The sequence below is a fragment of the Passer domesticus genome, chromosome 6 (assembly GCF_036417665.1).
Source record: "Passer domesticus isolate bPasDom1 chromosome 6, bPasDom1.hap1, whole genome shotgun sequence".
Taxonomy (NCBI): domain Eukaryota; kingdom Metazoa; phylum Chordata; class Aves; order Passeriformes; family Passeridae; genus Passer; species Passer domesticus.
In genome coordinates, this window is record NC_087479.1 from 23,559,732 (window position 1) to 23,587,675 (window position 27,944).

A 27,944-nucleotide genomic window follows, 5' to 3' on the forward strand; every position below is an offset into this window, starting at 1 on the left:
GGGGGCGCTGGCGGCGGGCCGCGGGGGGCGGCGCTGGCGGCCGGGGCTCCGCGGTGACGCCGCGCGCGGAAGCGGCGGCAGCGGCGGCGGCCCCGGGCGGGGCGGATGCCGGGCGAGGAGAGGTGATGAATATTCATGTGCAGCGCCCGCGGGGGCGGGACCGGCCGGGCCGGGCCGGGCCGCTCGGGTCCGGAGGGCGCCGATGGCGGGGGGCAGCCGCAGCGCGGGGGGCGCCGGGGCCGGCGGGCGGTGAGGACGGAGCGGGCTGGGCCGGGACGTGGCGGAGGGGAGCGGAGGTGGGGTGAGACCCCCGAGCTCACTGCCACCCCCGCGTGTCCCTCCGTTGCAGGGCTGGTTCCCGGCTGGACAGGCTGTTCCTGCGGCGGTTCCTGCGGCTCCTGGCCGTGCTCTTCCCTGGGTGGCCCTCCCCGAGCGCCCTCATGTTCTTGACGCTGCTCGGTGTCGCCTTGCTGGGTGAGCCTGGGTGGTGGGGATGGATGGGGGGCTGCACCCCACGCTCCTTGCGGTCCCCCACTTTGCCTTGTCACCGCAGTCCATCAATTCCTTCCCCTGCTTGCCTTTCTCCTCCAGAGCAGCTGGTTATTTACCAGGTCGGCGTCATCCCCAGCCAGTACTATGAGGTGCTAGGGAACAAGGACTTCTCCGGATTCAAAACACTGACTGCCGTTGCTGTGACTCTGATCGTTGTGAACTCCACGGTAAGACCAGAGGCTTACGTGTCTTGGGAGAGGAAGAGAAGGCTGCCCGTGGCTCCTGGCATGATCCTGGCCACAAAGGATTCAAGTCTGCCCATGCCCTGGATCGCTAGTACAAACTGCTAGTTTTTATTTCATTTTGAAAAAATGTTCATTCTCACTTATCTCTCCCCATCCATCTCTTTGCCCTCGTTCCAGCTAAAAAGTTTCGACCAGTTTATCTGCAACATGATGTATGTGAACTGGAGGAAATCCCTCACTGAATACCTCCACAGCTGCTACTTCCAAGGCCAGGTCTACTACAACCTGCTCGTGCTGCGTGAGGACATCGATAACCCGTAGGCTGCTGGCAGCTTCTTTCAGTATCTTGCTTGGCTTCTCCTGGGCTGCTGCACACCTTTTCTCTGTGTCTCTGGGTAGGGGATTGAGCCCTAGAAGCTTTTACCATCTAGGCACAAATCTAGGCGCCCTCTTCTACCTTGGTGGGAGGTGATACCTATTGCTGGGAACTCCTGTGACTGCCTGTTGTGGTGGTTTTAGGGGCAGAATGTTTCAGTTGCAAGGAAAGTGGATGCCCATTGGAACAGGGATCTAGTGCTGCTATAAAACCTCTTGTCTGCAAACTCAACCCTTGACACTGTGTGACGTTGCAAAGGGCCTGGCTGCAGTCAGCAGTGCCTCTCCTTTCCTTCACACAGCTGGTGCATTAGGACAGTCTCTGTTCTGTTTGAACTTCAAACACCAGGATCTGCAGCTGAGCATAGTTCAGTTGTATTTTAGTGGTTTGATAACCCATGGGAGCCAAATCCAGGAAGGGCTTTGTTTTGCACTGTATGAGGGCTGTGTTTCCCTTTCCTGTTCCTAGGAAGGAAGTGTCAGTGGTGACTAGAAATATAAGAGGAGGAGCTTTCAGTCTCTCCTTGTGGATCCCAGACCCACCCCCAAGAGGCCCCTCTCCAGTTTGCTTTGTGCACTGTCCTGCTTTCTGCAGAGCTGTTGGTCTACCTGGGCTGCACAGCAAAGGTTGAATGCCCTTCCTCACAGCTGTGTGTGGACCTTGGCCTTCCAGCCTGTCCTCACGCACAGGGCACTGCTGTCATAGTTGCACACTGTGAAGAGCTAAAAATCCTATGTTAGACATCATGTGAGAGGTCACAGAATCACAAAATACTCTTAGTTGGGGTGGACCCACATGGATCATTGAGTCCAACTCTTGAAGCGAATAGCCCACACAGGGATTGAGCCCGTGGCATTATTACCACCATGCTTTAACCAACTGAGCTAATCTCACTGTAGAATCTCCCTAATTCTTCCCCCTCCAGAATCTATAGTTGTTATTATTAAATACTAGCTGAAAAGCTAGAAATCAAAGAGGAATGTTTTCCAAATAATGTGTTGTTATACCATTGTTTTGAGACTCCAAGCTCTCCTCTGCTGGAGTGGGCACCTCTGATCTAGTCACTGCGTTGGTGCCATTTCCCATGTTGATGGAAAGAGAGGAGAGCATGCCAGGGTCCTGGGGAAAAATTGCTGTCTTGCAGGGACTCCTAACTCTTGCTAATAGTGGAAACCTAAAGAAACTGAAGCAGCTTCTGCAGTTCTGCTGCCTGTTGCTACTGGCTGCTTGTCCTTGCTCCTTCATTGCAGAGCAGGGTGGTTTGTGTGGCTGCTGCAGGAAAACATGCTGGGTATCTAAGGGGGAGCAGCAGGTTTGGGTCAAACAGCTCTGCATGCTGGGCAGTAGGTCATTGTTATCAAGCTGATGCACTTCCAGGCTGCTGTTGGGTTTACTCCCAATATCATTAAATGTTCATTTCTGATAGTGTTTTCTGTGGCATGGAGAACACAGAAGGAGTTCAAGGAGTGCAAGGAGGGGTTAAAAGCCCATGTTTGTCATCAGGGCATGCAGCACTTCCTAGGCAGTGCAGCACATTTAAGCCAGAAGCTCCTGCATGCCTGTCTTTTTCTTTGGGGACATGAGGGGAGGTGGAGGACAGAGGCCCCTCACCACATGATTTTCTGCTCAGGTTTATTTTTAACTAGGGAACATGTTCACATTGTGCAGTGAAATGTAGGAGACAACTGGGTCAGTCTGCCCTGCAGCAAGAGACTCTCATGGCCTTTGCAGACCAAATGTGTGGGATTACTGTGGAGTATGTCTCATTACACCTTGCTTCTGCTCCAACATTCAGTCTTACTAAACAAGTGTGGTTTTGGTGCCACTGTAGAAATTCTCTTCATCTTGCAATTCCTTGATGAGAGTTTTTTTCCTTGCACCAGGTACTTAGAGAACAAAGTAGAGCAGCAGAGATCTCCCATTATGCAGTGCAAACTGAACTGAGTGAATGAACTGAGTGCTCATTCCACCTCGAAGGAATGAAAAGTGGATTCTGAGTGACATACAAGCACTTGCAGCACCTAGTAGGGCATTTGAGTTGATGCTTTCATGTGTTTCATGTATTTTCATTACATGTTACTTAATAGCTTGCAAAAAGCAATATCCTCCTATGAGACTATAGCACAATTTAAGTCACAATTTTGTGGGAATATTACAGTGTGAGGAGAAGGAAAAATGATGCTGCAAGGTCAGTCAGAGTGAGGGCTGCCCCAGAATTAAATCCATTGCTGTTCCAGAACTGCAGAAGTGTTAAAAGATGAATGTCTTTGTGGTAGTATCTGCACTGAGACTATCCAGGAGTGCATCCTTGCCCTTCATTCTGAACTCAAGCATTAAGTTATGGCCTTTCCACTGGAGCGTAGCACAGTAGGCTGAAGCCTCCATCCATGTGCTCTGGACAGATGAGGTGCTGAGAAGTAAATATACTGAAATTCTTCCTAGTTATCCCAAGTGCAACTCCTGCTCAGTAGTGGGATAGATGGGACTTGAGAGTTTGTCACCCATGTGCCTGCTGCTAGTGAGGTGAGAAGGCTTGGTGTGCTGCTTCCTGCTCTCCTGGGCTGGGGTGGATGGAAGCACTTCCTTCTTGGAAGCAAAGGAACCAGAGGCACTCCGTGCAGAGCCAAGGGATTGGCTCTTGTGAGAGGGTAGCTTTGATGGAAGTGTCTGCAAATATCCAATAGCTGGTGAAGGCCTGGCTTGTGCTCTAGCCTGTCCTGGTGGGTCTGATGGCATCTCAGTCCAGTACTGAAGGTTAGGGGGAGAGTCAGTAGTTTTTCATAGTATGGAGGTTGTTCCAGGAGAGGTGTAAAGACAATGATGCAGAGACCTTCAGCACAAGTTTTGAACAACGTTGTTGAAAGTGGAACAAGGGATAAATACAAGGAACAGGTTGAAAGCAATGGCAAGGGTTGTTCTTCCTGGGTGCCATGAAGGCCCTTGAGTGGGCCCTGCTGGGCCATGAAAATGGTCTCCTCTGGGGAATCTGCAGATCCTTCCTAGGCCAGCTTGTTCACCTGCTGCCTGTCCTGTGTTCATGCACTGAAACAGCCTGGTTTGTGCCTGTTAGGGATTTAGTACTGGCTCTTGCTTCTGGGCTGTAATGGTGTCAGTGGCTCTTTGTGTTGAGCAGGGACCAGCGCATCAGCCAGGACGTGGAGAGGTTCTGCAGGCAGCTCAGCTCCATGGCCAGCAAGGTCGTCATCTCACCCTTCACACTGGCCTACTACACATACCAGTGCTTTCACAGGTAAGGATGCATCCTGGCCCTGCTTGCACACCTCTTTTCTGTGTTCTTTTTTTGGACCCTACCACCCAATTACAACTCCCCAGATGGATATTTGTACACATGGGTGAGTGATCTCTATACTCCAAGAACTCTGCCTTGGGGATGCTGGGATGTGCAATGTTGGCCCACAAACTTCTGTGAAAGCCAAGAGAAGTGACAGCTGAGGGCTCTGATTGCTTGAGCATAAGGGTGCAGGAGTGTCCTTTTGCTTGGATTATTGGCTGACTTCTCTTTCTCCTTTATAGCACAGGCTGGCTGGGCCCAGTGAGCATCTTTGGGTATTTCGTCATTGGGACGATGATTAACAAAGTGTTGATGAGCCCAATTGTGTCTAAACTTGTGCAGCAGGAAAAACTGGAGGGAGATTTCAGGTGAGTCCCAGCAGAGCTGTGTTTTCACTCCCCCTTGGCAGCTCCTGTGAAAGCTGCTTTTTTGTCCCCATTCAGGGCTGTGTACGTAGCTAATTCTCTTGTCTGTGACATTCCTCACACTCAGAGAAGGCTACCTGTGCAATGGTGCCTCAGAGTCAGTGTAGTGAGCCCCTGCCAACCATTCACAGCCTTGTGTCATGGCAGGCAATGCCCTTGGTTCAGTCTCACAGCCCAGTCTTTCCATATGCTCTGTAACTCACCTCCTCTCCCTTGCTTGCAGGGCTGGCTGTGTGTGTAGCAGGGGCTTTGTAGCTTTCCCTGGGGCTCAAGGCATCCAGGGACAGCAGCACAAGCTGTTGTGGCACAGGGAACCCAGCCCAGGGCAGTTTGCTGTGGTGATTTTGTATGATGGAGATGCTGGACTAGCAGCAAAGAGTAAGCCCAAGGGCTAAGAAGATGTGGACAGAGAGCAGGATACCAAAGAAATGTACTACTGAGCTGGCCGTGAAAGGTGGCACCTCACGTTAAGCCTTGGTCTCTGGTGCCTTTCTGAGCCTGTTGAATATTTCTGCCAAGAGATGCCTCAGATCATTGCTCTAACATGCAAGATAAGTTTCTTCTAGGAATGGTTTTGGCTACATAATTCACTGAGCATTTGTGCACAATTTTTTTTTTTTGCTTGTACAGGTTCAAGCACATGCAGATTCGTGTCAATGCAGAACCAGCTGCTTTCTACAGGTTAGTAGTGTTAATTTCTTTGTATCCTCAAAGGGATTGTCCCAGTTCAGAGCATCCTTGTTCACATATCCCAAAGGAGCCCAAGTTCTGTTGCTGCAGCTTTCTGTCCCTTCCACTGCAGCATCATGTAGCCCTGACACTTGGTTCTTTGCATTCTGTGCATCATCTGCAGAAATAATCCACAACTATCTTTCCTTTGCCTCCCTTCTAACATCCTCAGAGGCAGATACAGATTTGGTGCTGGCTTAGAGACGCTTACTGATGTTTTGCTAGGTCCTTACCTGGAAGATTGCTCGAAGTCTTATTGCATCTGGTTCTGTTGAGGACTCACATGTTGCTTCTGGCCCCATCCTGCTGCTGCTTGCCTGCATGTCTTCTGTGGGTGTGCTAGCTGCTACTTGGCCATCTTACCTCTGCTTTGCTGCTCTTGGTCAGCCTGTGCCCTGACCCTACATAAGCTGTACTGGTGCTCTGAATTTGCTCAACACCATTCACCCCAGCACACAATCAGGAGCCCAGCAGCACCTCCCCCCTTTAGTGATGCCCTGAAACGTGTTGAGCTGCTGCTTGGTTCACCAGGAAAAGAGGCATGAATTTGGTGTAGCCTGTGTTGGGGTGGCAGGAGGTCGTTGCTTCTCTCTTGTCACAAGTCTGCCTTTGCCCTATATGTTGCAAAATTGCACTTTCAGGAATTGTAGCACATGTTCTCTCTGTGGTCTTCCCTGCCCACTATCTGTATTTGGCTCCTTCGTGCTATATTGAATGAGCATTTCAAGTGTTGTGGTGCTGTCCCTACAGTGGTTTGATTCAAAATCACTGACTTCATAACTTATATTGACAGGCATGAAACTCATTTAAATAACCAAAATCAATATTGGTTTGCACTGGCAAGTCTGAGTTATTTCCTTGTACTCTGATTGATTCTTACTGATTGATGATAATTTTTTGTAATGCAAAAGATACTGTAATTACATGCCCTTATTTAAGATGCAATACTTTCCCTCACAATTTTGGTTTGGTTTTTTTTTATTCTATTACTAAGTAGAAAATGGAAAGTGGATTATTATACCAGAAAACAAAATGTTTTGGTTCAGTACAATGTTTTAGTAGAAAAGCTTCATTTTGTGTGAAACTAGAACTTAGCTGAGTTGCGCACAACCAGGCATTTTCATGGTATGCATCATAATTAAAAATAAAGGAATTTTTAAAAGGTGCATTCCTGGAATCCTGCAAGAGGAGGAGCATATGGTGAGTGGCTGGTTTTGATTGCTCAACTTCTCTAGCTTGTGATCTTGCCTCTTAAGACTGACTAAACATTGCTTTGGTAAAGGAAGCAACAGAAGCAGAGCACTGCCACCTTTTTACTTCTTTTGTTACTAAGTCCTTGGCAAACTTGCTTTAAAAGTGAAGTGAATGGGAGGAAAAGAGGAAACCAATACAGCAATCTCTCCTCATCTGCAACAGAATAATAGCTGTAGAACAGAGGTCCCTGGTTCCTTTCTTACCTTTAATTCCTTGTGTCCAAGCCTTTCTCCTTTCCCAATACATGGAAAGCAAAGACTGCAGCTCAGTAGTTACCTGAGATGTCTTATAAGGCAGTAAAGCCAAACTAAATTCTAACCAGGTGCATTTTTGAGAGAGAAAATGTATATTCTGTGAACTGAGAATCTTTAGAAATGAGATGTCAACAATCTTATTTTGGATGTTTTTGTGCTGCTTCTGGCCTTATCTTCTTGGGCCCTAGTGAGTCCCCTGTTGCATAGATTGTGGTGGGAGTGTGGTTAGTGTAGTGGGCACGAGCCTCTGTTGGATGTCAGGGGCAATAGGTGCTATGGCAGGTGGGAGACTGAAATGAGATGTGGAGCTCTCTCTGCATTTTGCCACCTGAGGGCAGCCCAGGCCTTGCAGAGCAGCAGCAGGAGCTGTCACGCTTGCTTGAAGGTGATGGTTTAGGAGATGTCTCCTTGCTCCTGGCTCAGCCTGGCCACTGGAGCATCACCACTAACTTGTGTGGTGGGTGACCTGATGGAGATAGCCCTGGGAAGGGGGAAGTTGTGCAGCTGGGGTACCCATACTGGGGGTTGCACTGCTCAGGAGTTGCTTTCCTCCCGTTCCTGTGGAGTGGGAAGTGGGAAGAGGTGGGCTAAGGCTGCTGGCCATGCAGGCCATGTGGGCTGATTATCACCCCCTGGACTCTCCTCTACCCTCTCCTTTCTGGATCCAGCTGTGTAGCAGTGCCATCCCTCTCTTCCAACCAGGCTGTATTTGGGAACTGTGTTTGACCTTGGGTGTACACGGCTTCAGGCTGGAGCCTCACTGACAGTGTCTGGCCTGGCTTTACCTCCTCCTGCTGCAACAGCAGCAGCAGCCATGGGCTCTCAGAGATTTGTAGGACTGCTTGCTTCAGCCAGAGTTCCTTGACTATACCCTTCAGGAAGGCAGTCCTGGCTGTTCAGTTCCTGGTCAATAAAGAGCTTGTTAGTCAGAGGCAAGGGTGCCAGGCCCATTCAAAGCTTCAGTTTTAAAGCCCATGGTCCTAGGATGTCTGTGGCATGTCGCAATCTTACTTTTACAGGGCTGGGCGAGTGGAGCACATGCGCACAAACCGGAGGCTGCAGAGCCTGCTGAAGACCCAGAGAGAGCTGATAGGCAAAGAGCTGTGGCTGTACAGTGAGTGGGCAGACTGGGGGGTGAAGTGGGATGTGTGGTAACTCCACTCTAGTGGCCCACATGCTGGGAAACTCCACTGGTAGAGAAGTTGGGTGGGTGCTGTGTTTTCTTCTTCTGCCTCTTGCTGATGTGTGAAAGCCCTGAGGGTGAACAGAGGGTGCCTCCTGCAGTGTTAAATAGGAATTCTGTTGTGTAAAAGCCTCATAAAGAGGCAAAGGTGTGGAGGACCCAGAATCTGGCTTTTTGTGGTGCAGGTGTTCACACACCAAGAAAAGAGGGAAGGGCTTGAGCTCTGGGGACTGTATATGTTGTTGGGAGCTGTGGAAACTTCTTTCCTATAGAGCACAGCTTAAGCATAGCTGTCCCCTGAAAATATTCCTTCTCTCTTTTTCACTGAGTCCAGGTTTTTCTTTAAATGACCCCTATAAAGACAGCTCTTCCTGATCTCAGCAGCACAGTGAGCTTCTGAGCAGTGTAATGGAGGGAGAACCTGAACAGAAGTGTCTGTGGGAATTTGAATCTTAAGTCTTTCTGCCTGTATGCTCCCAAGACACACTTCATGACAAACTGCCTCACCCCAGAGCTTCCTTTTTGCCCTTCCCTCCTGTTTACTGTGAATCAGTCAGGCCCCTGAAGCATAGCAACAAGCAGGCAAAGTGGCTTTTGCCCCACAGTAGTCGCTGAGCTGTGTGTCTGGATGATGATTCCCTTCTCAGGGGCCTGCCCCAAAATGATCTTTGCTTGGCAAATGCTTGTTCACCCTGGTGCTTGTGCTCTCCTGCAAAATGGGTTTTTCTGCTCTGGTTCATCATAAAGGGCTGAGGCAAGAACACAGCTCTTCCTCTGATTGGGCTCAGGGTCAGCACTTGGACCTGGCTGGGACAGAGGTTTCTGTTTTAACTCACTGTCTTCTTTCTGTGCTTGTGCCCAGTTGGGATCAACACCTTTGATTATCTGGGCAGCATCCTGAGCTACGTGGTCATTGCCATTCCCATCTTTTCTGGGGTCTACGGTGACCTGAGTCCAACAGAGCTCAGTGCCCTTGTCAGCAAGGTGAGCTAAGGGTAATCTCTGTGACCCCATTGTGGAGGGTGAGCAGGCACTGAGGATGGAGGTTTCATGTGGTGCTGGTGGCTCTGGGGCTAGATAACCTGCAGCACTTGGTCTTCAGGTTAGACTGTCCCCAGTCACAGTGTTATGGAAACAGGAGCTTGTGGCCAGCTGGTATGTGATTAACTTGGGCGTGAGAACTGTCAAGGACACGTTTACGTAAGTGTTTCCTGGCTCAGACCTCTGTGTCTAAAAAAACCCAGGAGGTCAGAAAGCCTCTGGTTTTCAGCAGTGCAGGTGGAGATGGGGTCTGTGCAGTGCTGTGGGTCTGGGTTGTGCCCTGGGCTACTGCCTGTGGTGAGCCTTGCCACCTGAGGCTGAGCTGGCTTGCGTTCACTTTCCTGACCTGACTCATTACAGATACTCAGAACTGGTTTGTGACAGAGAATGCAGAGCTAAAAATAGCTAAGTGGGCACTGCAGGCTGAGACACCCTGCTCTGAGCCATATACGGTGCTGAGGCAGGGGTGGTGGTATGGATCTGTGTGACTTGGGCAAGCATGCTGGGCCCTAGGCAGGCCATCAGGCACTCTGCAGACACCATCCCTGGGTGACAGGACGTGTGTCTACCTGGCAAAAACTGCTGCACTGAACAGGGAACACTGCTTCCTTCAGATGTTGTCATCTTCACTCCCACCAACCTGGGTGACTTCACCACTCCTCATTCATCTTGCTGAGACAGCTGATGTGACCAATTGTGTGGATCCTTGGCTGCCTCCTTGCAGTCATGGAATAAGGGTCAGGGCCCCAACTGAGCACTGACCCTTACTCTGCCATGTGATTTCTCCCCAGAATGCCTTTGTTTCCATCTACCTCATTAGCTGCTTCAGCCAGCTCATAGATCTCTCCAGCACTGTGACTGATGTAGCTGGCTACACACACAGGTGAGCTTATCTGTGGGCACATCTCTGGAGGAAAGGGCAGTGCAGAACAAGACTCTGCCCAGGTCTGTGCTAAAAGAAAAAAAAAAAATACCAACAAACCAGTTGCTGGTGTGCAAGCATGGACAAGTTTGGATATTGTGAGGAGGCTGCTGAAGTTGTCCCTGGCTTTCATGCAACCTTTTATGTGTCTAGGATTGGTGAACTGCAGGAGACGTTGCTGAGCCTCGGCAATAAAAAAAATGATAACTACTCAGAAGCCAAAACCAGCTGGGATTTGGATGGGTGAGTCGCCTCTCAGCAGCTGGCTGGCTTGCAGCTTACGTGCCAGAGTGTGGGGTTGCCATGGGAGGGAGGTAGCCCTTGGTGTCACAGTGTGTTACATGCATTTGGTTGGAGCAGGCAGTGCTGTCAATTGTCATTCCCAGGATGTGTGGGGCAGGGCTACTGTCACAGAGGCACAGGAGGTCTAAGGTGTCTGATTTTTGCCAGTCTCAGCATGGTCACTTACCCCCAGATCTCTCGTTCTTTGTCTTGATGGTGGCCCAGCAGCCATTCTGGGGAAGACCCAGTGCCAAGGGACACAGCTTTCCTTCTGGAGCGAGTGACACTCTCAGTACCATCCTCTGGCAAGCTGCTCATCAAGGACTTGAGCCTCAGCATCTCACAAGGAAACAGTGTGATGATTGTGGGAAACACTGGTACAGGGAAGACATCTCTCCTGAGGGTCCTCGGAGGACTCTGGGAGAGCACACGGGGTGAGGACTGCTACTTGTCTCAGCCTTCTTCTCAACCAAGGCTACCCTGAGTTTTCAAGGTGGCAGTGTGGCAGTTTGTGAGGCCAGTGCCACCATGTGATGGTGAATGTGTCACTGATACACTGATTTGAGCCACCCAACTCTTGTCACAGTGATTGGCTCTCATTGCTTTGCCCTGTGTTGCAAACACACTTTTGTGGGGACTTGTTGGTTACTTCATGGGACAGGACTACATGGGGCAGTGGGAAGTTCCTGCCTGATACTGCAGATGTGATGAGTGTCTCTGTGCAGGGAGCATCAGGATGCTGACCTGCTTTGGCCCCCGAGGAGTGGTGTTCCTGCCACAGAGACCCTTCTTCACTGATGGAAGCCTGCGTGAGCAGGTGAGCCCAGGGTCTGGCTTTGCTGTGGCCTCCCAGCTGTGGTCATGCCCTGCAAACCCTGCAGAGGGAGGATACCTGTGGCTGCTCCTTCCCTTGTGCCTGAGTTCATGTTGTTGCATCTCTGATGGACAGTGTCCAGCTCCCTCTGACGTGGTTTCTTTTGCTCTGTTAAACAGGTGATCTATCCCCTGAAGGAGATCTATCCACTTTCAGGTTTGTGAAAATTCATTAGAGCAATTAACCAACGCTGTGATATTGCCTCATTGTCCTGTACCCAGTGCAGCTTCTTTCCTGCTGTAACCCATCAGGAACACTCATCCATTTTGCTTTTGTTGTTCTGGTGTTCCCTAGAAGAATTGTGTGTGTTAAGGTCAATTCTGTGTCCCCCTCCTTTTGTGAGGGAGCATACTCAGTTGATAAGAACTTGCTCTCTTAGTATAATGAGGACAAGTTTGCCATGCTCTTCCTGCTGTGCTAGACACAATATGTGTTGCTACTGGGATACATCTGATTTTTTTGGTACAGCCTGACTTTCAGCAAGCCATGTTTGCCTTACTCTTATTTTCCATCCACCTCTATGTTTTACTTTTCCACTTTTTCAAAATGATGTCCCAGGACTTTGCACACTGTTGTGGTCAGAATATATGGATCCTTTCTCTCCTCTACCCTCTTCCAAAGCCAGACCACATGTGCTGTAGCTTGGGAGTCACAATCTTGCTGAGAGTAACTACAGCCCTCAGCTGCTGTTGTGGCTCTCCAGCAGCTTCAGAGAGGTCCATGGCAGATGCACAGCCCTTCCTCTCAACTTCCATAGATGCTAACTGTACCAGCTGAAGTGTGTGTTCTACTCCACAGCTGACTCATCCTGAGGTATTTCTCTTCCACACAGGGTCCTTTTGCTGCTCTTACCTGAACCCCATTCCCGTGACTCCACTACTTGTAGTGTGCAGTCTCAGCTCTAAGAGAGCAACTGTTGGGCAGGGCCTTGGCAGTTGAAGCCTGGATCCTTGTATTCTGGCTGTGGCTGTGAACTGAGGCAAATCTCAGGTGTATTTGTGGAGCCCAGCTACCTCCTGGTATGCTGCTCGCAGGCATGGTTAACACTTTCAAGGAAGGTCAGTCTTTGGGGCTATCTCTGCCAAAGCTCAGGTATAACCAAGTGGTCAGGTCAACTACGTGGAGCCTCAGGAGGTGCTCCACTTCTTCCCCCTTGCCTCACCAACTCCTTCATTCAGCAGTGGCCTCAGCACACACTGCCTCTCCTTATGCTGTATGGCTTTCTCCCTAGGGTCTGCAGATGATGAGAGGATTGTGCGATTCCTGGAGCTGGCTGGGCTGGTGAGTCACTGACAGCACTGCTGCCTTCTTTCCTGGTGCCACCAGTGAGGGAAGAAGGGATGATTTTTTTGTGGCAGCACAGCATGATTGTGTGCTGAACTTATGTGGGGACATTGTCTGTGCCTGGGACACAACTGTCTATGGGAAAAAGGAGGAGAAATGGGGTACAACTTCAGCTCAAGTGGGGAAAGGGAGACTGGTAAAAAGCGTGTGGTTATGCTCAGGGCCATAGGCTGACAGGGTTGGGGACTGTGTTCACAAGTCTGCTGTGCTCTTTGTAGACTGATTTGCTGGCAAGGGCTGGAGGACTGGATGAACAGGTGGACTGGAACTGGTAAGGGAGCTCACTGTATGTATTTGGGTGATTTCTGAGTGGGGAACACTTCTAAGCAGATGCACATTGCTGCTGGATTTATCTGTGTCCATCTGTGTTCTGTGAGATGTGGACACTGCACAGGAGCAAAGCCTTCATGGCCCAAGCATCTATGCCAACAGTCACAAGCTGTTCTGCAGACAGCTGACTGTGTACAGGGGTGCAGAGCCAGTTGCAGTATGGAGGGGAGCACAAGGGACACACAAGGACAGTTGTTTGCTGGTCTCCAATATCAGAAGCCATAAGATTTTCAGCAAACAAGCTCTCTTTCTTGAGGAAGGTGTTGAATCTCAACCCTGCTGCAGGTATGACATCCTGTCCCCAGGGGAGATGCAGAGGCTCTCATTTGCACGGCTCTTCTACCTCCAGCCAAAATATGCAGGTGAGTGACTACAAAGAGGGGAGAAAAAAAGACCAGGCCTTTGGTGTATAGCAAAGCTGGTACAGAGCCAGCTTGTGAAATCTCTTTTGTGCTAGGAACATGCTTTTTCTTGGCCATTATTTTAGCAGCATAGCACACAGAGGATCCATTTGTGAAATGTGAAAACGTTTCATTATTTGTGTGGACTGTGGTAAATCAAGAGGCTGTACATAAGACATTTTCTTCTTGGGGAACTGGTGATTAATGTTCAGGGTCCACGTCCAGTGGCACCAGAAGAAGAGCTCTGTTAGCCTGCTCACCAGCTTCTATGCAAAGAAGTGCATGTGTTGGGGAGTGTGGCAGCAGATGTCATATCTGAAGCTCTCGAGCATCTGTATGGTTGTGGGGCAGTATGGAAGGTTTAGCCCTGATGTGGCAAAAGAAGACAAGGAGCAGTGGGAAAAACAGTCCTGAGAGACCACAGAACATCTGCAATTAGCTAATGGGGCCAATTCCTTAGGCTCTGCTGGGGGCTTGAGCTGTTGGAGGACTTGCCATGAGGGCCAGGTTGGATGTGGTGAACAGAGCCAGTTTCAGTAGCAGGTAGCTACATGTAAGTTCCTCTCTTTCCCCTGAGGCCTGGGGCACAGCTAAGTGATGTCTCAGCAGAAGGAACCTGTGGATTGCAAAGTAAAAGCTGTAGAGATTATTTGAATTTATTTGCTCCCCGTCTGAAGTATTTACCCTTAATAGTCAGGAAGGTGCCACAGGCCATCCTACATGCTCCATATAGGGTCTGTGCTAGAAGACTGCTGCTTGGCCTGGCACTCTGGCATGTGATCTGCCTGGAGAAGGTCATGTATTGGCTTTTGCCATGATGGGGATGAGGCAGTGGTGGGTAGCTGTTGAGGGAGAGGAATGAGGTGAACAGTGTGGTTTGGATGGATTCAAGTACTTGAGGGGAAAGACAGCTTTCCTACTTGCCTGTCACCAGCTGTGCCAGAGGAATACCAGAGTTCTTACGTTTTTCCTCACTTGCTTTCTGCAGATGCTCTTAGTGAGCTCCAGTTAATATGTGAAATGTTCTTGAGAGTTGCTGTTCTTGCCTACAGGAGATGTCTGGTTGGGAGAGGATTTGTGGGGCTTATGGCTTTTCTTTCAGTGTTAGATGAAGCCACCAGCGCCCTGACAGAAGAAGTGGAGCATGAACTGTACCGTATGTGCCTTCAGCTGGGCATGACACTGATCAGTGTGGGACACAGACCCAGCCTGGAAAAGGTGAGACAGGGAGGCCTCCCTTGCAGTGGTGAGGGAGAGAGGGTCTCTGGCAAGCAGAGGGGAGTGACTAAGGCTGGAGGACCTCACTGTGGGTGGACTGTGTCCTTGTAGAGACATCCCTCAATGTGCTATTGAATTGCAGTTCCACAGCTGGATTTTGAAACTTCATGGGGAGGGAAGGTGGGAGCTCATTCGATGTGAGAAGATGAAGCGGCTCCCCTCTGAGGAATACTGAAGAACATACCCGTGTCTGGCCAGCCACAGCACCTGCACATGTGTGGAAGAGCTCTCAATAGCAGACATGGAGCTGCCAAGCCAGCAGCTGTGTCAAACAGTGCAAGACCAGGTCTGGATTTTGCTGATGGACACAGAGTATGTCTGAACTCATGGTGTGGAATTCTGCCAAGAGTAGACACAACTATGCCACCCTTCTCCCATCCTCCTTCTGCCTCCCTGGCTCTCACAAGAGAAAGGAGCTGAGCTCCTAGGCCGCCCTGAGAGAAGATGCTGCCTCATGGGTCTTGTAGGAACAACAGCCAGAGAAACCTCCACTTTGTCTGGAATACATTGGTGTGAGGCTAGAATGCAGCCTCCTTTTCTGCCCTCTGTGCCTTGCAAGGAGCTCTGTCTTGATACACAGCTCTGCAGAACAGATATATGTGCCTTTTGGCTCTGTTGAGAATTGTGTTTTCCAGCAGGAGACAAGGGGAGGAGAATGATAGCACAGGGCATGTCTCTGCTGTCTTTATAACACATGGCTACAGGTGAAAAGAACATTTTTGTATTAAAATCTGGGGCCTGTTTTCAAACTGGTTTTATGGAGAAGAGTCAATATTTCTTAACAGGACTGTTGCGTGTTTTCTTTCTGGGCTTTGCTTTGGAGGAGATGCTTTTATATTGGCAATGGTCCTGTACAAGACTATTGGAAAAGAGCAAAGCAGAGGTAGAAGTAGTATCCCTATCCAGGGCTGGACATCCTGCCTGCTGCTACCTCTGCAGCTACTGCAAGGCACAAGGAACCTCAAGGAGGGATTTCTGCCCTCTGCTTTCATGGAATGAAATAGCTTATCTTCCCTTACTCTTTTGCCTATGATGAGTCATGTTCTCTCTCTGTCCACACGGGTGTATGGAGACAGGTTTTGAGGGTCTCTTGTGTTGTGGAGAGGTCACTTCAAGACTGCAGTGGAGGTGTGATCTGAGAACTTACTGGGCACCACTTGCTTAGTGGCTTTTCTGGATGTTTCCCTGGTTTTCCTGCAGTGAAGGAGGAGGAGGTGGCTGCGGCAGAGTCAAGCTAGTGGCCCTTCTGCCACTCCACAAGGTGCTTGTGTCCCTCTATGATCTGCTGCACAGCCTCATGGTCAGCCAGGGTGGTTAGGTCCCCAAGCTCACTGGCCTTGTCCTCCACAATCTTCTGTAGCACCCGACGCATAATCTTACCCGAGCGAGTCTTGGGCAGCTGGTGTGTGACCTGTGATGGGGAGGAGCAGAGTCAAGGCTGAGAGAAAGGGCTCGGCCAATCTGCCAGTGTGGGTGTTGGACCAGTTTGCTTGTGTTACCTGAACATAATCTGGAGCTGCATGCTTAGCAGTCTTCTTTGAGATGAGCTCCTGTAGCTCAGCAGCAAGAGTCTCCTGTGTGTAGCCACTGTCCTTCTTCTTCAGCACAACAAAGACACAGGCTCCTGGCAGAAGGACTGCCAGGTTCCTGAGCACGGTGCATACCATGCCCCTGAGACCTGCCTGGACCTAGTGCCAGGAGAGCCCCTCTCTGCTGGTAGCCTCAGGGGATTCTCTGTAGCCAAAACTGCATGCTTTTGGCCACACAGAAGCACTGCTGCTGCCACCTTAGAGGTGGTTGGTGGGCAGGTGCAGGTTGTGGTGGATGGGCTGAGATCCCCATTAACATGCTGTGTGGTGTGGACACAGCACTGCTACCAGTCCCACTTCCCACTGCAGTGCCACAGCCCCAGGAGATGTTTTGGAGCAGGAAAGAAAGCATCTTACCTTCTCCCTTGATCTTATGTGGGTAGCCAATGACAGCAGACTCTGCCACTGCCACGTGGTGATTCTGGAGGAGAACAGGGAAGGGGTTTGGCTCAGTGCTTTTGGTAGGCTGGCTGCCCCCTGGAGCTGCCCTGACCTGACTTGGCAGCTGCATCCCACAATAATGCAGGGAGTTAAGGAAGGACCTCAGATGGCCTTGCCCTTTTTCCTTCCTGCCTCACTAGGTCTGCAAGCACTGATCTTTTCCTCCTGCCCCTGACTGCTTTAGTTTGGATGGTTTTACCTCCCACGCACATCTCTTACCACAACATTCTCCACCTCTGCAGTGCCCAGCCGGTGTCCACTGATGCTAATGATGTCATCCAGCCGTCCTGTTAGCTGGTAGTAGCCCTCACTGGTACGATACGCACCATCCCCAGTGAAGAAAAATCCTGCAGGAGCCAGAACCATGCCATAGTCACTTGTTGGAGGGAGCATGTGAGCTGCTCAGCAGCCATACTCTCACATTTCCCTTCCTCCTCTCTGTTGGCTTCAGGGCCCATGTACTCTGCTTCTTCCTCAACTGCTCAGGGTAAATGTGCCTACCTTCCTTGTTAGTCTTCTGCCTGTGTTGGTACCTGCTCTATCATCAGGCTCCTATCCTCACTCTGCAGTGTACTGGCTAATGCTGTGCCTGTCTCATCACCATGTGGTGGGGGCACTTGGCTCCAGTGCAGGTGCCTGTGATCTTGCTGCTTCTCTTCACATTACATCAAGACAGACACACACTCTTGAGCTTGCTCAGGGCTCTGGGTGAGTCACAGAGGCTGACAGGGTTTGCAAGAGATGCAGCAAGAGGTCTGTGTTCAAGGGGACTGGGGGCAGAAGGACAAATCCACTGCCTTAAAACAATGTGTGATCCAGTTGGGAAGGTTGGTGAGGGGCAGTCCTGTGATATCAGACCTGGGGAGATGAAAGGCTTCAGGACTGTGTAGGGACTCTGGAAGAACAAAGAAGCAGTACCAGCTCTCCTGAATCCTGCCCCATACAGAAAGCCAGCAAGTGGACCCAACCATACCCAACCAAACGTGTGCAAGTGTCTTGCCACTTGTTTTCCTTACCTGGATAAGAAGTCAGGTAAGTTTTCAGAAATCTCTTGTGGTCATTATAAATGGTTTGTGCCATACCGGGCCAGGCTTGTGAGATACAAAGAGACATCATTTTCCAGAAGGACTTTTCCCTGTAAAATAGTTACCTTTTAGTAACTGTGGCTGAAGATACTTGGGATGTTTAGGTACTGTCTGTTTAACAGCGCTGTGGTGGAAATGTCAGGGAGGGCAGTGAGGAGGGTCCTGTGTGCCTCACTTCAACAGGACAGCCTTAGTCTCCCCCAGCATATGCCTGCAACAACATGCCTCCCATGGTGGGATGCAAAGCCTCTCCAGGGAGACTGGCTGTCCCTGCCCAGCCCTGTCCTTCCCAGAAAGATGGGCCAGGGAGCCCAAACACAGCTTCTCTTGTCAGGACAGTGCAAGCTGGACAACAACTCAACTTCTGCACTAGCTGGAAGAACAGCTTCCCTGTTTCTCCCTTTCCAGTAAGGAATGTTGGTGTCTAGCAGAGATGAACAGGAATGACATGCTTACAGATTTCCACTCTCATCGGCAAGTACACAGGGCAAGCACCTGGGGGAAAGGGGGCTGAGCCAGTGCCTGGACTGCAGGTTATAAACATACCTTGTCATCCAAGAGAGAGGGGCTGATCCCAAAAAAGGGTCTCATAGCCATACCTGGAAGAATTTCAGCTCCAGGATTAGAAGGACAGGGTGAGATACAGATGCCTCCTGTTTCTGAAGGAAAAGAAACTGTAATGGTCATCAAAGCCAAGGACAAAAGGAATGCCAAGTAGCACTGCTTGGCCAACAGCCTTTGCCCTGTCCCTTACCACACACTGCACAGGCTGAGGCTGACTTTGCCAGAGAGCTGGGGAAGGAACTTTGCAGAAGGATGATTATACTCATTTAGTTCAGCAGGGATCTGTTGAGATGTACCCTCAAATCTCCATGTTTATCTAGGTTAGCTTTAAAGGCCATTTTTCTCTTTTATGTTTGGGTGCTCAAGGGCCCTTACAGCCTTGCTCATACAAGACTGAGCAACAACCACTATCACTTGGCCAGAAAAGCAGCAGGTCACTCCTAAAGCCCAGGTAAGCAGAAGCTGGAACAAGGAATCATATGCATCTCACCAGTTTGCCACCAAGTGTCCACTACTGGGCATCGTGTCTCGCCGACCACATGGAAGTACCATTCCCACGCCTCCTTGTTGATGGGTTCCCCCACTGCAAGGGGAAAAACAATGGGGCAGAGCAGAAATAGTGCAGTCTCCTGACTCTGGGGTCTGACGTGCTGCTACTCTTGGCATTTGTGTGAAGAGACACAATGTGATGTCCAAGGATTTGCTGGCCCAGCCCATTTTGAGCACTTACCTGAGCCAAGCAGTTTAAGGGAAGAGCGGTCATACTTGGTCACCCATTCATCGCCGTATCTCAGGAGCAGGCGGATGGCAGTGGGCGCCCCATAGAACTGGTTAATTCTTAACCTCTGTACGGTTTCCCAGTAGCGGCCTGGAATGGAAACGGGGCCGGTAAGCATCCACACAGGTCCTCCCAGCCCAACACCAAGGCAGAGAAGGAAGAGGTGAGAGCAAAGGCTCTCCAGCAGCACCAGGATCCTCAGCCAAGTTAATTGGTGGAAAGGATGGAAGCAGTTCAGGAGCAGAAGCCCCTTTTTCTTCACATCACCTAGCTCTGCTACCATTCCTTCTGCAGGGAGGGAGAGGGATTAACACCTCCACCCCCGGAGAAGAAGCAGTGGCTTCCTAAGCAGAGGAAAATACTTCCTCATGCAGCCCACGGGCTGCTGCTGAGACAACAGAGCCTTTGCTGCTCATGTCCTGGCAACAAGCTGCCAGCTCCCTGCCTGCTGTGGAATGTCCCAGCTCCGCTGAGTCACCTCACTCACCAGGGTTAGGATAGACAGGAGTGCTCTCAAAAAGGACAGTGGTACCACCATTGCAGAGAGGGCCGTAGACCACATAGGTGTGTCCTGTGATCCAGCCAATGTCTGCCACACAGCCAAAGATGTCCCCATCCTGGTAGTCGAACACATACTGAACAAGAAAAGAGAGGCAGTGAGGGGTTCCACCTGGGCCTGCACTCCTGGCAAGGGGCACAACAGGGAGCAGTGTACTCTCTGTCAGCCCTAACTGTACTGTGTTCTGTCTTCCTACCACCCCCGCAGGGACACCTTCTTCCTGCAAGGAGTTTTGTTTTTTTTTTTAATCATAAAAAAAATAAAATTAGTTAAATAAAATTGAAGTTATAAAAATCCCAAAACTGTGAAGATGCAGGAGACAGACACTTAAAATAACCCCACCTACAAATTTTCTCTTTTCCAATGGTCAGAGATACAGCCTTTCTTTCCTTTTGCTGGTATCTAGACAAGTATCCTGAAATACCCAGAACCTTCTGGGTAAGAAAGGTGCCTCTGTACTTACATGACCATGTGGAAGGAGAGGAGTTGTAGGCAAGGACAAAGTGGCAGAGGACTCCATGAGCTCCTGTAGGCACTGCTGGACTCCAGAAGGACAGTAAACACTCAAAACCCCCTGAGCTCAGCAAGGAGCCCAGCACAAGAGCAGTGAGGCAGCAAGCAGAGGGACCATGTGATGCCTTGGCCCAGAGCAACCCCAGCCTGCCCACAAGAGTTGGAATCTCTCCATCTCAGCTGGTGAATGCAGTGCTGTGCCTGCAGGCAGAAAGCAAAACAAGCTCTTCTTCCCACTGCCCCATTTATTCCTCATGAGACCCTTGGCTGGAAGGCTGGACCATGAAGGAATGATGACTACCCTGTGCAGGGCAGAGCTGAGTGCTGTCATATTGGCAGCAACACAGCCAGCTTCCTAAAGCACTCTTCTTCATTTCATTTACTCAGTGCCAAGAACGCTTCCTAGGGGCCACTCTCCCACTAGCCTATCACTTCTTGCTGTTTCTGGTTTCTGTGATTTCAGACCCCACTCATTTCTTCCTGCAGCTCCTGGCTGACTTTGATCTGGGGACTCCAGGGCCTCAGGTGTTCAGAGGTGCCATAATGGAAGCTTCTTTAGTTCTTCTGTCTCTTTTTAGTGGAGCAGTGAGTTACGGTACCAGCAGTCTGCCCCTCCCAGCTGAGGGATCTAAGTGTGTCAGCTCTGTGTCCAGGTTTCCAGTGCTCCTGGGAGCTAACATGGCCACATGCTGCTCACCCCCTGCTTTGCCATTCTGGAATGACAGCCCTGGCTCTTGCAAACCTCTGATGGTCTTGAGAGGGTCACCCATCACACTGAGCACAGCTTAGCTCACAGGAAAGCCAAGGGCTTCCACACCTCTGGCACACACCCCAGGAGGTATGGCCTTCAGCACTCACAGAGAAGACCAGCCAGCCCTGAGCTTGCTTTGTCACAGGGTGTGTGGTCTGAGGCCCTACTGGAACTGCAGCCACACTCAGGAAGAACTGGATCCAAAGCTAAGGGACTGTTCAGGTAAGAACTCCCTCTTACATGGAACCTCATATTATGTCATAGGAATGCTCCTTTCAACCACTCCTACAGCCAAAGACGTCGTTGTGCTGAGCTCAGTGCCCTTTTATCCAGTTCTAGGTCTGTTTTGGGCATGTGTTATGGTTAAAGGTTTTCCTCTTCCTGAAGATGACCTACACTCTTCAGATATAGACCCTTTGTCGTGAGGGCACTCACCAGCTTGTACAGGTATTGTCAGATGTGCTCCTCTCAGCAGCATTGCCTTTGATGTCCCACCTGAGCTGGGGTAGTTGCACTTAGGAAAAGCCAGTTTCTAGGAACCAGTTGGCTTTTTCCTCCTAACCCAGTAATATAAAATTACTCTTGCAAGGCTGAGAATCCTATCCAATGGTTCAGTTTAGTATAGGACAATGAAAGAAGAAAGCCAAGAAGGTAGCTCAGAGCAGTATGTGTTTGGGAAACTCTGCTATGGAGCACTACCTGTAGCCAGATATGGTCTGCTGGGGATTGGAGGGCTTCCCAGAGGCTTTGCATTGGATAAAGTTGAGCTTGTATTGCAACAAGGAGCACTTATCTTCCCTGCACTGCTGGCTCATGAGCACTTGTGGCTGGGATCCATTACCTTGTGTGTGAGAGCAGCAAACAGCAAGTAACCAGCTTGGGAATGAACCAAGCCCTTGGGTTTGCCAGTACTGCCTGAGGTGTAGAGAAGAAACAACTGTCCATGACAGCAGGCTCACAGTATGCATCCTCCTTCATCATCTCCTGCAGGAAAGAGTACAGCAATTCTCTCAGGGTCTCACAGCCTCCCCTGTGTCATCCCCACACATGGTTGTGCACCTCTCTCCCAAGTCTCCCTCCCTCTGAGCACTGGTAGGGAGCACCCTGCTCCCTGCAAACATCTTTCAGAGGAAATGCGTGGCAGCAGCTCAGTTCAGAAGCTGTGCTCCGTGCTGGCAGCCTAGCCACCCTGTGTGCTGTGGATAATTGGCACATGCCAGGTCTGCCAGCAGACCCCTGTGTGACAGTGTAGTAGCAGCCCATGTCTTGTGTGTGTGTAGGCCCCTGTCCACCCTGCTATGTACTCTGGCTTGCACTGCCTGCCCCTGACAGTCCAGGGCTGGTAGTGTGGGAACACATACCAGTGGCCCATTCTGATGGCTACTGGGACTGTCCTGAGCTTGTGTGCAGCTCTGACTGCCACTGCTGCTATGGGACAATGTCCCAAATTCTGTCAATGCCAGCAAAACTGCCATGGCCAGGTGAGATCCTCTCCATCCGGTGTCCCTGTACTCAGAGTAAGCACTTTGCCCAGGAGAAGTGGCAAAATCACTGGGCAGCCTCTCACCTCCTCCAGGGGCACATCTAGAGCTGTCATGGGAACCTTGCTGGTGGTCCTCATGGAAACCAGAACCCGTTTCACTCCAGGGCACTGCTTCACAGCCTGGTCCACTGTCTTCTTTAGCTCAATAATCTTGCCACCTCTTAGCCCCTGGTTCACTGTAATCACTGTCTCTGACTGGGCTGCAGAAGACAGAAGAGCCACATAAGCAACTCTGCCCCTCTCTACCAGTCACAGAGCAGTTTGGCTCTACCATGACCTTTCATCTCTCTCTCTCTGTCTCCCAGGCCTTAGTACTCATGTCCTTCACTTAACAAAAACAGCAGCTTTGCATCTTGGTTTTCCATTCATTTCTGCCTCTGTTGCATCCCCTTACAGGGACATTGTATCCCAGTTCTTCAGCCCCACGGATGAAAGACAAAACCTGTTCATCCCATGGGCTGGAATGTCTTTAGTGAGCTCATGCCATTTATTGGGTTGCTCGTACCTGCTCCATGACTACGCATGATGTCAGGACACTCTCAGAGAGCACAGGGAGTCTCACTCAGAAAACCTTTGCCATCCACACAGCCCTGAGTCCCCCTGAGCAGCTGAACCAACAAGCTCAGCACTGTCCCCACAAAGGAAATATGTCACTGTTACCCAGTGCCTCTTACCATCCTGGATCCTGTCAGCAAGACTCTGCACTGAAGGCAGCAAACACCACGGCGTGCACGGCCCCGATGCGGGCACAGGCCAGCATGCTAGCCACTGCCAGTGGGCACGGGGGCATGTAGATTGTCACCCTGTCACCCTGCTTCACCCCTTGCCGTTTCAAGGTATTTCCCAGGCGGCACATCAGCTCCAGCAGTTCCCTGCCAAAGAAGCAATGACACAGTTAGAGGCTTTCTTGCAGATCTTACCTGCATGTGTAAAGATGGGGGGCCTCAGAGTCACAAGGACACAGCTTAAATCCCTACCTACCCTAACCCTTCTCACTCTGGAAGGCCATGATAGAGCTGTAAAAATCATGGGAAGGAAACAAGAGAGTCTCTAACATAGACTGCTATTTATGGAAAAAACATAAATTGGAATTATTTCTGTACAACAACAGCCACTGGCAATTCCTCTGGCTCAGCAAACCCACAACACCTCAGCTGACTTTCTCAATGACAGCCTCCACATTTCTTACCAACCTATACAACCAGTGTGACACACTACCCTGCAGATCTGGAGGTTACATGTGAGAAGTTAGATATCTTCCCCCAAAACAGGGTTCCTTGCTTAACTAAAGCTGAGGTCAAGCAACAACAGCTGTAGGAAAGCAGTGAGCAGAAAGATGTCTCCCCCAGAAACCACAGCCTGGCTGTCAGTGAGTCATTTTATGGAAGGGCTCTCCATGCACAGGGATTGGCAGGAGTGGCTGGTCATATCTGTCGTGTCTGGCCTGAAGTCAGAGAGGACAGAGGGACTGTTTGGTGTGCAGAGGGGTTTAAGTGAATTCTGTGGCAGTGACTCAGAGAGCAGGCAATGTAAGCTGGAAGGTGGGAGGCCCTAGACCAACCTAGCAGGGCTGGACAGGCAGCCACCCCAGAGAGCCAAATCCAGCAGCACTGCTGACATGAGGATGAGTGTGGGATTTCTCAATGCATTTGCAGCTGTGAATTTGCCTTCCTTGCAGACCACTTACCCAGAAGTTTAGATAACAGGAACCTGGGTGGGAAGGCACACGTGTGACTTTCCTGTGTGTCTTACCTACAGTGCTACCCCAAGGGGCTTATATCTGCCTCCCCAGCTGGGCAGGGACTCCTCAGGGCCCAGGAGATTTAATCAGGAGGTAGGCTGAAGTTTCAGATCAGCAAAAGCAAACCAACAGCTACCATACTGTGGATCTGTGTGAAGGGATGCTGCATTCCCTCACGTGACAGCCATCAGCAGATCAGCCCTGTGCAGTGTTCATACATGCTACAATATGCCTCTCATATGTTCAGAGGTAATTACTGACCTGTATGTCACCCGTACCTCCTCTCCAGGTTCATCCTTCTCCCACATTAAGGCCACTTTGTCTGGGGCTACATGGACGTGACGGTCCAGACAATTCACTGGAAAGGAGAACCCAGTAAAATGGACAGAGCAACCCTCAGTACCTCTTACCTCTCATAAAGCCAGCACTGGCTGTCCCATTTTCAAGTCAAAGTCAGGACTGTGTGTGAGTCTTCTCAGCATTAGCCTTGGGTAACCTTTGTGGATACCAGCCAGGAGATCACAAGCACCATCCCAAGCCTGTTATGCTCCTCACCAGTCCAATACCTGCCAATCCCCACTATCAGCTTCCTCCTTAACTGTGACCTCATGCAGTCCCGAGCAGAAAACACCCGAAGTCCCTTTGGAGGTCACATCCCCAGTGCCCTCAGAGTGCTGACAAACATTAACTAAGCTGTCACTCCACCCAGCACTGCCTTGCAGCTGCCTCCAGGGTGAACTAGGGCAGTTTTTAGTGGTGGTGCTCCTAAATAACAAATGTAGGACAAAGTGAAACTCTGCACTGGAAGGCTGCAGAGTGCATTTGTCCAAGATGGAAAAGAGCCAGGGCAAATACAGAGTGCAGAGCTCCTGGCTTTCCAGGGACGTTGTAAGCTGAGGCTTTGGCTGCAGTTCTTCCATGTAGTTTCCCACATTGCTGGCAGCTGCAGTTTCCTCAAAAGCCTTGTTCCACTCTCTGTTTTCCTTAAACCTGCTAAAGTTGTTGGATTATGCAGCAGCCCCAGTTTGCACACCAACTTTTTTCTCCTGACCATTTGTAGTTTTCCAGGAGAGAAAGAAATGCATATAAAAGGAGGAAAAGTAATATGTCAAATCCCAAAGACAAATAACTCCTGGGTTTTTTTCCCCAAATAGATTACATAAGACCTCTGGTTTTCTCAGAGGTCTGTCTTGTATTTTGAACACAGGGACCAACAGCACTGTGAGCAGGACAGTGTCACCACTCTGTGTCCTCCTCTGATAGGCCCCCCTAAGGCAATAGCCCCAGTCCACAGAAAAGCCTCCCACTACAGTGGTGACAGTATGGCTCATTTCTCCTGTGTTTTGCTTTCTACAGCTACATCCTGCCTCCTCTGAGCAGGAATGCCCTAGAGCAACCCTGCCTGCTGAATGCACAGGGTTTCAGTGTTAGTGCCTATGGTCCTGCAGGACAGAGCTACTGCACTGTGGTGTGATCCACAGGGGCTGAGGGAGAGCAGCTCCCAGCACACACCAATCCAGTGCAACCTCTCCAATGAAACCCAGCTGCTTCCTTAGGGTCAGCCACAACCTTACACTGCAGCCACTGCAGGACCAGCTGGACCTTTGGGGATCCCCCTCTCTCCAGACCTTTAACTCTGTGCTCTTCTGATCCATTCCCAGGGCTGAAGTCACGCACATAGAAGCACCTGCAAGCACTTGGTGCAATCCCAGGTCCATCTCCTTCCTTACCTGTCACATTCAGCTGCCCCCCCAGGAACCAGGAGACTATGCCCTGGCACAAGTCACAGTCCTGGACGGAGTGGAAGGGAGTGATCCAGGTGAGGCGGCTCCTTCCTAGTGCTCCCCAGAAGGTGTCACTCTGCTCCACTGACACCTTGTACAAATCTGGGTGGTCCTTGTGTCTGGAGAAGGCGATGGCTTCAGGCATGTAGGCGGTGAGAGGTCCGTGGCTCCAGAGTCTGGCAGCCACCAGCCCAGAAGGGTGTCTGGGAGCCTGAGAAAGAGCTTTGAAGCAGCAGGTCCTGGCCAGCAGCCTGGCCATCACTGCAGGGTCTCTGCCTCTCACTGGGGAGATGGATACCTGCAGCCCTCAGCTGCTCAGGACACCTGGTCCAGGCAGGACTCAGGCCTCTGTGGAAGGTGGGGCTACGTTGGCCTGGGCTGGCTGGACACAAGGCAGATCCCTCACACAGGGAGCCCGGGCACCCCTTCTGCCCTGCCTTGTTCCTCTCCTCCTTTCTTGCAGAGCACTGTGGGAAAAAAGAAATCAAATCACTCTAAGAAAGGGAAAAGGGCTGGGCTGTAGAAATATTTGTCTGAAAATAACCTTCATGCTAATCCGAGTCCTGACAGCAGTTCTTGAACAGGAGCCAGGTTAAACGTGTGCCTGGGCTCTCCTCAGGGGCCAAGGTGCCTGGGCCATGCTCCAAGAGCCTGCTCCTTCTCTCCTAGGGCTGCACTGCATCCCCAGAGCCATGTGTTTCATCCCCACTCGCCTCCCTCACACCTCCACCCCCTCCCTTGCCACAGCACCCCCACTGCATCCTCCCATCCTCTGCTGGCCACAAAGGCACCTTGGGGCAGGTCCCTGTAAATCTTAGGGCCACCCCCATGCTAGTCATGAGTCATGGCCAGAATTAATGCCCATTTCTGGCAGAGCACTAGGCTGTGGTGGGCCAGGGAAGGTTTTTCTCACATAGCTGTCAGCTGCGGGAGAGGAATATTGCATCCCATCCCACCCACCTTGCTGGGTGGCTGTCAGAGCTGTCCCTCTGGCAGGTGGGGCTGGGCTCTCTGCCTCCCCCCAAGCACCACAGAATGGCTGCACCACCCACCAGCTGGGCGGGAGCATTCAGTGAGGCCACGGTGGAGCAGCTGGGGGTGGTTTGGCATGAAGCATTGCTGTCCATCTCCTCACACTGAGACCTCCCACCACCCACCACAGCAGAGCTCAGCTGCCTCCCTGCCTCCAAATGTGGGGTTTTTTCTGCCTTCCTTTCCTTCAGGGCCTATATAGGTAGTTTTTTTAAGGTAAAATTTGCAGGATTCCTTAATGTCATTGACCAAATTCCCTTCTCTTCCTAGGGGGCACAAGAGAAGAGAAAAGCTCTTCCTTCAAGCAGGGTTGTTCTCAGCCAGGGACACCTAAGGAATCAACAGTAGAGATGACCAGAGTAGTAGAGCTCCTCTTTGCTCTTCAAAGTGCAACACCAGTCAGAATCTATGGAGCTGGTGTGTTTGGTGGACAGGCTGGACACCAGTGTGGGAGACAGCCACTATTTCCCATCAGGTGCGCTCATCCCAGACCACACACCTGTGTTGTGTCAAAGGCATCCCGAGCTTGGTGGGAACGTACAAGGGCCCTGTCCCTCTGGGGACACACAGACCTTTGGGCCTCCAGTGTCTCAGTGTCTCTACCCAGTCCCTCTGGGGACACACAGACCTTTGGGCCTACAGCCTCTCCACAAGTCAGGCCAAGCAGCCTCATTGTTCCGCAAGTCTCTTATTTCCTGTGCACCTCAGCATTTTTCCTGTCCTGGAAGACATTGTGTGTTTGCAGCAGACCATTCCCAGACTCTCGGCAGGGCAGATGACTCCTCACCCCGTGTCCTGCTTTAACAAAGTCGGCCTTTCCCTTGGGGAGGAGCCCACCGGCT

At 50.8% G+C, this 27,944-nt stretch overlaps 2 protein-coding genes across 12 annotated transcripts; one reads left to right on the forward strand and one right to left on the reverse strand.

Annotated features, from left to right (window-relative positions):
• Nucleotides 1-2: 2 nt before the first annotated feature.
• ABCD4 (ATP binding cassette subfamily D member 4) lies at nucleotides 3-27,732 on the forward strand. Of its 11 annotated transcripts, XR_010364428.1 has the most exons (20): nucleotides 181-249; nucleotides 350-474; nucleotides 592-719; nucleotides 915-1,054; nucleotides 4,247-4,363; nucleotides 4,648-4,773; nucleotides 5,461-5,511; nucleotides 8,087-8,181; nucleotides 9,113-9,234; nucleotides 10,083-10,174; nucleotides 10,367-10,456; nucleotides 10,721-10,929; nucleotides 11,221-11,312; nucleotides 11,489-11,525; nucleotides 12,601-12,650; nucleotides 12,932-12,984; nucleotides 13,329-13,405; nucleotides 14,547-14,662; nucleotides 25,948-26,105; nucleotides 27,373-27,732. XR_010364428.1 is itself a non-coding variant. In XM_064423868.1 (19 exons), exons 1-19 carry the CDS (start codon nucleotides 106-108, stop codon nucleotides 14,895-14,897), a joined length of 1,830 nt encoding a protein of 609 aa, XP_064279938.1. In that variant the 5' UTR covers nucleotides 3-105; the 3' UTR covers nucleotides 14,898-15,475. The 11 variants fall into 11 exon arrangements, 7 of the variants coding, with proteins under 7 accessions (XP_064279938.1, XP_064279936.1, XP_064279937.1 ...); XM_064423868.1 differs by lacking the exons at nucleotides 181-249; nucleotides 25,948-26,105; nucleotides 27,373-27,732 and adding exons at nucleotides 3-122; nucleotides 14,805-15,475; XR_010364430.1 differs by lacking the exon at nucleotides 14,547-14,662.
• LOC135302876 (acetyl-coenzyme A synthetase 2-like, mitochondrial) lies at nucleotides 15,031-27,863 on the reverse strand. Its single transcript, XM_064423876.1, is given in 18 exon segments — nucleotides 15,031-16,133; nucleotides 16,222-16,346; nucleotides 16,669-16,732; nucleotides 16,972-17,099; nucleotides 17,769-17,860; nucleotides 17,862-17,887; nucleotides 18,384-18,496; nucleotides 18,892-18,984; nucleotides 19,132-19,269; nucleotides 19,667-19,814; nucleotides 21,844-21,941; nucleotides 21,944-21,986; nucleotides 22,570-22,745; nucleotides 23,220-23,245; nucleotides 23,247-23,417; nucleotides 24,548-24,644; nucleotides 26,017-26,537; nucleotides 27,731-27,863. Coding segments are annotated over 17 exon segments (2,028 nt in total). The 5' UTR covers nucleotides 26,330-26,537; nucleotides 27,731-27,863; the 3' UTR covers nucleotides 15,031-15,956.
• Nucleotides 27,864-27,944: the final 81 nt, after the last annotated feature.

Bases quoted from the DNA above. Each gene is read 5' to 3' on its own strand.
- ABCD4 (XM_064423866.1), top strand. From the start codon at position 203: ATGGCGGGGGGCAGCCGCAGCGCGGGGGGCGCCGGGGCCGGCGGGCG. The intron at 8,182-9,112 runs GTGAGTGGGCAG...GCTTGTGCCCAG, and splicing joins CAAAGAGCTGTGGCTGTACA to TTGGGATCAACACCTTTGAT. The intron at 10,930-11,220 runs GTGAGGACTGCT...GTCTCTGTGCAG, and splicing joins ACTCTGGGAGAGCACACGGG to GGAGCATCAGGATGCTGACC.